An 8,499-nucleotide genomic window follows, 5' to 3' on the forward strand; every position below is an offset into this window, starting at 1 on the left:
CATCACTTCAGAGACAGTAATTAAGAGCATAGACTTTGAAGACTGACTGCAGGAGTCTGAATATCAACTTCATTTCTCACTAGCTGTATGACCATGGTCAGTTTAATTAACGTCTCCACTAATAACCTCTCTGTAAAATGAAGGAAATAACATCCCCTTCGTGGAGCCGTGGAAGGATCAAGTGAGTCAACACAAGGCAAGTGCTTAGGGAATTATCTCAGGCAGAGTCATCTCAGGAAGTGGGTCACACCTGCCCAGCACAAGTGCCGTCCATCTTGCTTTGGGAGGGTCTGGAAGGGAAGAATTCTGTGCCAATTTGACTAACATTAACTTCTTCTTGTAGTCTGACTTGCTAGAATCTAATTTAATAAAATGTCTTTAGCATTCAAACAAAGTGCACTGATACAACCTGTGGGCCTGGATACCCGGACTCTCCCTGGGAACCCTGTTGGCCGGGTTGTCCACGCACACCCTGTCAAATTAGAGAAAGCACAGTTAGTCCTCTGGGAATTGTCAGTGCTCCGGCCAGAGGCGCTGCTCCCCTCCAGGATATCACCTGAAAGCCCCAAGTCATCGTTAAGCGCCCTGGGTGGACGGCTACTCCTGGGGACCCGATAAACAACAGACATGAACCTTGCCCCTCCTGGACTGTCTCCCCACCTCCCACATGCTCTAGCCCATCGTTCCAGCCAGCAATCCTATTTGATGAGCTGGCTCAGCTCTGGCTGAAGGTGGATTTGGGGAGGAAGTGGGACTTTTCCACTCAGGTTGGGAAAATGGAAGACCACGGACTACTGTCTTTCCCAGTCCTTGCCTAGAGCGTCCCATGTCTTGGTTATTAACAGGAATGGAAAATGTTTCATTTTGGAATGAACAGATGTCTTCCGTTCACCTCTGTCTCTCGGCCTGTTGTTGTTAGGTGCTGTTGAGACAAGTTCGAGTCATAACAACCCTGTGAACAACAGATCTGAGCCTTGTCCTGTCCTGTGCCGTCCTCATCTTCCCTGACACACTAGAGCCCATCGCTGCGGTCACTGTGTCAGTCCATTTCACCAAGAGTCTCCTTCTCCTTCTCCTTCACTAACCCTCTACCTTTCCTAGCATGATACCCTTCTCCAGGGACCGCCTTTCCCAGTAACACTCTCAAAGTATGTGAGCTTCGCCTCAAGGAGCGTGGTGACTGCACTTTCTCCAAGACCTATCTGTTTGCTCTTTTGAAAGCCCACGGGACATTCAGTACTCTTCTCCAGCACCACAATGCAAAGGCATCAATTCTTATTCATGATGTTGTTTCATGTACCATTGAGTCACCTGTAACTCATAGTGACCCTACGTACAACAGCTCTGAAGCCTGCCCAATCCTGAGCCAGTTTCCCTGACTCTGACAACACTTACTCCCATTATCCCAGGTACTGTGACAATCCATCTCGTCCAGGGTCGTCTTCCCCTGTGCTGTCCCTCCACCCTTCCAAGCATGATGTCCTTCTCCAAGGACTGGTCCTTCCTGGTCACATGCCCAAAGTATGTGAGAAGAACTTCAAAGCTTCAAAATCATTGTCTCCAAGGAGAAATATGGTTGCACCCTCTCCAGGACAGACCTGTTTGTTCTATTGGCAGTCCATGGTATATCCAATACTCTTCTGCAGCACCACAGCTCAAAGGCATCGATTCTTCTTCTGTCATCTTTAATCATTGTCTAGCTCTCTGATGGATAGCAAGTAACTGCAAGGACCATGGCCTGAATCGGGTGCATGTTGTTAGGAGGGGCTGTTCCTTGGAGAGGGGCATCATATTTGGAAGTGGAAGGTCAGTGAACGAGATGAAGACCCTCAGTGAGATGGATTGGTACAGTGACTGCAGAAGTGGACTCATATGTCAGAGATGTTGAGAATGGTACAGGACAGGACAGACTTGAGATCTGTTGTTCACAGGGTTGATATGAGTTGTACTTGACTCAATAGCATATATCAACAACAACAACTCCATCACCCCATCTTGTGTTATGACTGCCATCAAGTTGTGACCAAAGTAAGGGTACTGTTACATTATTCTGCTTTGTAAGCATTTCTTTCCAGACTTATACATAGAAATTTTTAAAAATAAATGTAATTCAACACTTTAAATCCCTTCACAACTAAATCATACTCTGCTTTGAATTTCTTGTTGACACTATGTCTTTTCAATAACAGAAGATATCTGAAAACAAGGGGAAATTTTTGAGGTAATATGGATTTTGATACAGTCACATGGGACACATATGTCCCAAGGGAGCTCTGGTGATGCACTTGGTAGGTACATGCATTTCTTCGGATGCACGCAGTTACACAGGTCTCTGCCAGGTCGTGGCATGAATTACTATTACAGCAGGGACGGCAGCAGCTTCCCAAGCTCAGAGACTCAAGACGCTGGTGGGCAACATATGTCTTGCTGGTCACATCATACAAGAAATGTAAGTCATGTAAGACTTGGTTTAAAAAAATCTTTACCTCTTTTTAGAAACTGTGTTTTATTTAGTGCCAAGCGATAAAACATTTCGTACTGTTTCATACTTGGAATTGTTCACTATCCGAGCATCTCCAAGAGAAAGAGGCTCCTCATTCTCTTTTATATCTAAGAGGATGTTTTGCATCCTGGCCCCTCTCTCCATCCCTGACACACACACAGGCTCAGAGGTGCAGGGGATCAACCTCTGACTTCTCCTCCATCCCTAAGTCATGAAAATGCTTAGGGTGGGAGGAGGGGTGGAGGAATAACTCCCGCAGAACATGATCAGATTGCATCAGAGAGACGTCGCCATAATCAACTCTTACTTTGCATAAAATTTCTCAGAAAGCAGCATGATATTTGAAATTAGACATTGGGGTTGAGTCCTGCAACATTAATTGGTTCCTGACAAGTTAATTCACTCTATAGACTAAACCTAAATTTCTCCTTATCTCTGTTAAAAAGTGATACACTATGCTCAAAAATCTGAGAGTTGTGCGAAGATTTGTGTGAAGTGATAAAAACAAACTTGCTAAATAAATGTTCAGTAAAATCAGATGCCTCCTGCCTCACCCTCAAACCATACTTTCCCCTTCTGGAAATGGCAAGATCTCCTTCTATTCAATTCATCTCGTGATTATGAAGGGAGTTCTGGTGGCCTGGTGGGTAAGATTTGTGCTATCAACCCAAAGGCACGAGGTTTGAATCCACCAGCTGCTCTGAGGGAGAAAGATGGGTTATCCTTCCGTGTATCATTTACAGCCTCCAAAAGCCCACTGGAAAGTCAGCTGTGAGTCGTTTCCAACTTGAAGACAGTCTGAGTTTGAATAATTATGAAATCCGCTTGTGTACTCATAGGGAGTCCCACCTCAAATGGAAAAAGGTAGTTATTTCAGAGAGTAAAGCCTTTCTCTAGGTTTATCCTTCTTGTCTTTCGGAGTGAAACGTTATGACAAAGAGCAGAGAACAAAAACAAGGAACCCTGTAACCTTTCCCTTCTTCATAGAAAAAGGACTTATGTGATCATCACCACCCACTGACCCTCAAGTAGCTGCGGACAGCCCAGCTGGCATTCTCTGGACCTCAAAGAGAACTATTTCAAGCAGCCCCATATGTGCAACAAAGGGCACCCCTTCCAAAAGGCACTGACCTTCAACCCTGGCTGGCCTCGTCTTCCTCTTGGCCCCTAAAATAGAAGGAAAGAAGAAAGCTTAGAGAAGACAGCAAACCCATTTCCACTGCAGACCACTCCACCCCTCCACAGGACAGCAGAGCATGTCCCACAAGCACTTGTACCTACGTTGTGGCCGATGTCTCCAGACTCCCCTTGAAGCCCGTCCAAAGTAGAACTTCCCTGAAAAGTAAGAGGCAGAGGTGAAGTCAGCTTAGATGTCCAAGCACGTCTGTGTCTATTCCCCTGACCAGCCTTGCTCAGGGTGGGCATCCCTGGGCAGGCATGGCTTCCCAAGCAAGAGTTTAAAATCCATTTCTCAGTTGCACTGGTCACATTTCAAGTGTCCAGCATGTGCTGTGGCTCCCTTACGAGACAACACAGATCAGAACCTTTCCACGATCTCAAAAGGTCTCATCAGTTAGCGTCACTCTAGAAGCACGTGACAGTTAACCTTAGTGTTTCAAAATATCGATGTTGCAACCATCCTTCCCCAAAGATTCCTTTGACACCTGCTGGGATTTCTCCACGCGAGACATGCTCTTTGACAAGCCGTGCTTCATTTGAAACTCTCACACTTCCCTTCCTCCTGCATCATTTAGGGTCTGTGGTGACGGAGGGTGATTGCTATATGCTCAGGACTGACAGGATAACAAGGGGGAAGCTTAGACATAGTCACCAGGATGGAACTTTGTGGTGCTTTCCCTGTAGAAGATCAAACCCAACCTGAACCATTGCCATGAATCAACTCATGCAGCCTTCCATGGATTTCAGAGACAATAAATCTTAACTGGAGTGGTTTCTCTATCTTTGCCCATAGAGTGACTGGTGGATTCAAACCACTGGCCTTTTCATTAACAGCCCAGCATGTATGGCACCCCCTGCACACTTCTCCCAGACTCTTTCCCACAGACTGAGACATCAGGTAATGTGTGTTTGCTAGAGAAAGGACAAGCCCATCTTTTAGGAGAAATGGAAACCATGTTAGATCCAACGTCAGGATATTTGGGATTTATTTTGTGAAATCACATATTAACTCAACAAAAAGAAAAGCTAAATTTGGGAAAGAGCTTGAAATACAGAAACAAAAACAACTTTATAGGCAAAGCTGTGCATACAGCTGTTATTTATAATAGATTAATCTCTGAACCAGTGTAAATAGTAACCAACATGAAGAAATGTTAATCAAATTACAGTCAATTCTGGTTGTAAGAACTTGTTGGAATAGTACACAACAATTAAAAGTGATATTGATGAAATATTTCCAAGCCAGAAAAACGTTTGTACTATATGTGATTCTTTTAGAGTATGCTAAGTTGTGTGAGAGAATGATTTATCCTCAGCATAGTGAAAGGAAAAATGATGATTGTTGTTTAATTTTATATTGTACTAGAACATTTTTAATATGCTCAGGGAACTCTCAGGAGTTTCTTGGGGACACAAAAGGCTGAGTTCTACTACTAGTCAAAAAAGTTCAAATCCAACTAGACATCATTTCAGAGGACAGGTCTGATGATCTACCTCCTGAAAGTCACAGCCTGGACTGGGAGGGGTTTGACCCTGGCACATCGAGGGTCCCCCAAAATCAGGATCAACTCAGTCAGTCAACTCAATCAACACAGTCAGGCATCTCACAGCAGGCACTCCCCACCTGAATTTCTCATGATTCTATCATCTTAGGAAAATTCAGTAAGCTCCCAGATTTCTATTGCAAATTACTGATGATTTCCCCCTCTTTACATTTGAATTTTCTAAATTGTCAAATTTCTCTAGTATATATTTTATAATGCAAATTTTTAAAGTGAATGAGTTGTAATAGAAGAAGGTGCACCTGATCCAAATCATGATCTTTTCAATTGGTTCTGATACATCTGAAAGGTGGACAATTAGTGTGAGCGAAGAAGAACTGATGCCTTTTAATTATGATATTGTTGTTATTGTTGTTAAGTGCCATCAAATCATAGATGACTCATAGCGACCCTATGAACGAAAGACCTGAATGCTTGTACAACTTTCATCGTTTCTCCACGTTTATAGAGTTTCTGGAGGCAAGCTATTTTGGAAGCAGATGCCACTCCTACTTCCAGGCTTGTTTTAATCAGGGAGCTCCATCAAACACTGTCCACCATAGGTGACCATTATCACATTGGACACATCAGTGTCACAGTATTCAGTATCCCAGCAACCATGTGTTACCTCTGTACAGCAAGTGGACAGACCAGGGCTATGCCACAAGACATGGTTTAAAGTCCATGAGCTCAAGCATTCCCATTGGCTCTCACACCCAAAATTGCCCGCCTGGAGCCAGAGTACTGAATATCTCAAGGACTGTCAACAGAATAGACAAGTGTGTCTTAGAGGAAATGCAGTTGGGATGCTGCTTAGAAGCCAAGATGCTGGGTGTGTATCTCATATACTTTGGACATGTTGTCAAGATACCATGCTGGGAGAGGTAGAGACCCAGAGAACCAGAGGAAGACCCTCGCGGAGATGAGTTAACACAGAGGCCACAGCAATGGACTTGAACATGACAGAAATCGTAAGGATGAGCAAGCTTCCGATCTCTTGTTCATAGGGCTACTATGAGTTGAATCAGCTTGATGGCACCTAACAAGAACAATGAAATACAGGAGGTGATTGTCATGAACTTGATCGTGTCAGCTGGACCAGGCAGTCACGTTACTGAAGCAGGACACAGTCAACAAGATCAGGTTGCGTCTTGTCAATATCCTTTGAGACATAAAAAGTATAAACAAGCACGCAGAGATCTGAGGGTCCTCGGTATGGGTAAGGAAGAAGAGCTGAGAGGGGAGTGTCTTTTTGACCCAAGGTCCTTGCACTAAGAACCTCTTCAGCTCTGGAAGTTTGATGTCAAGAAACATGGAGATCTCCCAAAGGATACGCCAGACCTACAAATGCTAACTCAGACTGGGACTTCCCACAGAGCTGGAGGAAGCCTAGCCCTACATCGCACCTTCTACATTTGGGACTGCAGCGCAGCTTCTCACCACTGTGCCACCAGAGCTCCCTGGCCTTCTACATTTGGACTGTGGCCTCTTAAACAGGGAGAAAACAAATGTCTATGTGTCAAAGCCATCCACATCAGATAGTTATCGCAGTTACTGTTTTATTAAGAGTCTAGATAGAAGAATTCTTTCTTGAGATGTTTATCATTTTCTCATTTCAAATGTAAAAAGGTGGTTTTTTGCAGCCAGAATAGTAAATAAATCATTCGAGCAGACGTTAGGGCCACAGGGTAAAAGACTACCAGGAAATTTACTGTCTCAGAAGATTGTTCCCCAGACAACTTAGCATTAGGAAGAGGAAGAAATACATTCCTGGGGCGAAATCTGATCAACACTGCCTTAATCCCATGATCAAATTCAATGTTCCCAGCAGTGGGACAGACTGATTCAGGAGTGTCCCATAGTGACTGGGGAGGGGATAGCACGTCTTAATCCCCTGCTAACATGCTTCTCTTGAATCTAATGACGGAGACGTTTAGCACGACTTGTCTGGGATGTCATGTCATGTAAACAATAACCAGTGGAGCTTTATGATTAAAGTTTTTTGACCAAAGAGACAAGACAACTAAATGCAATGCGCAAACCTTGACTGAATCCTGGAAAAACAGTTACAAAAATCGCTATAAGGGACATCTTGGAAGCAAGTAGAAGAATATATAGGCTTGATATTGTTGTTGTTGTTTACCATCAAGCTGGAAATGACCCTTGGCTGACCCTCTGGTGGGTTTTCAGAGGCAGTTAATCACACAGGAGGAGATTGCCCAGCCTTCTCCACATTTCAGCTGGTGGATTCAAACTGCGTGCCTTTGCATTGACAGTATCATTTCTTTTTTTTTTTTTCAGATTTTTGTTTAAATTGGGAAAAACATATTGGGGGTACAAGGAGGTGAGGGGACAGTATAATTTCTTACCACTAAACCATCAGCAGGCTGATTCGGCATCTTGGAGACCCTCCCTGGCAGAGGAGGGCAAGGAAGAGAGTCTGTCAAGGGTGGGTGTGACTTGGTGTGAGAGACGCCTGTCAAACAGGGCAAAGCCCCCATGCAAATCTCCACACAGAACCGACCTCAGGTCAACGCACCCCTGATACTTAGAAAAGACTGTCCCCTAGTGGCCTTCCTCCTAATAAACACTCAATAAACTCAAATTTCAGCCCTAAAAAAAGCTCAAAAGCTTCCAGGGACTGTGTCAGAACCCCTTCATGCGTGGGTCCCCTTTGGATTTACAAGACCCTAAGTCACACAAGAGGAGATCGCTGCTGCTGGTGGAGCTGTTAGATGTGAAAGTCCCTCCAGGCCAGGCCGCCCGAACTCGCACCTCTGTTACCCAAGTGTGGGCAACAGGTATCATTGGTGCCTGCCTGTGAGCCAGTGTCTGACAGTGTCAGAGGCCAGAATCGACAAAGAATACAAACCCAGTGTGGCCTGGCACTGCCCCAAACCCACCAGTGCTGAGATGGCTGATTTACTCCACTCTAAGACAGACCAGAGCCGCCCCACGGGGTTCCAAGGCTGTAAATCTTCACAGAAGCTGATGGCCTCATCTTTCTCCCATGGACCAGCTGGTGGATTCAAACTGCCTTCCTGGAGGTTAGCCGGCCTATGCTTAACCCTCTGTGCCACCAGAACTCCTTGGCACTACTCAGGAGATCCCCCAGGGGGTTATAATTTTTCTTTTCATGCACCATTCAGGGATTTTGTTTGCATGCACACTTCAAGGACAACTCTTGGCTAAAATCAACTACAAACATGAGGCTTCCTCTGTGGTTGGAGAGTGAGGGTGGGCACACGGTCTGTGAGCATGGAGCCCCCCATGTGG

At 44.9% G+C, this 8,499-nt stretch overlaps 1 protein-coding gene across 1 annotated transcript in view; it reads right to left on the bottom strand.

Annotated features, from left to right (window-relative positions):
* LOC102870344 (collagen alpha-4(VI) chain-like) overlaps window positions 1–8,499 on the bottom strand; it is a 100,454-nt gene that overhangs the window by 40,070 nt on the left and 51,885 nt on the right. Inside the window, 2 exon segments of the mRNA XM_006883399.1 lie at window positions 410–472; window positions 3,785–3,838. Coding sequence (XP_006883461.1) covers window positions 410–472; window positions 3,785–3,838 — 117 coding nt within the window.

This window comes from Elephantulus edwardii, unplaced genomic scaffold, assembly GCF_000299155.1.
Source record: "Elephantulus edwardii isolate Elephantulus edwardi_28Jun2011 unplaced genomic scaffold, EleEdw1.0 scaffold00027, whole genome shotgun sequence".
Taxonomy (NCBI): Eukaryota; Metazoa; Chordata; class Mammalia; order Macroscelidea; family Macroscelididae; genus Elephantulus; species Elephantulus edwardii.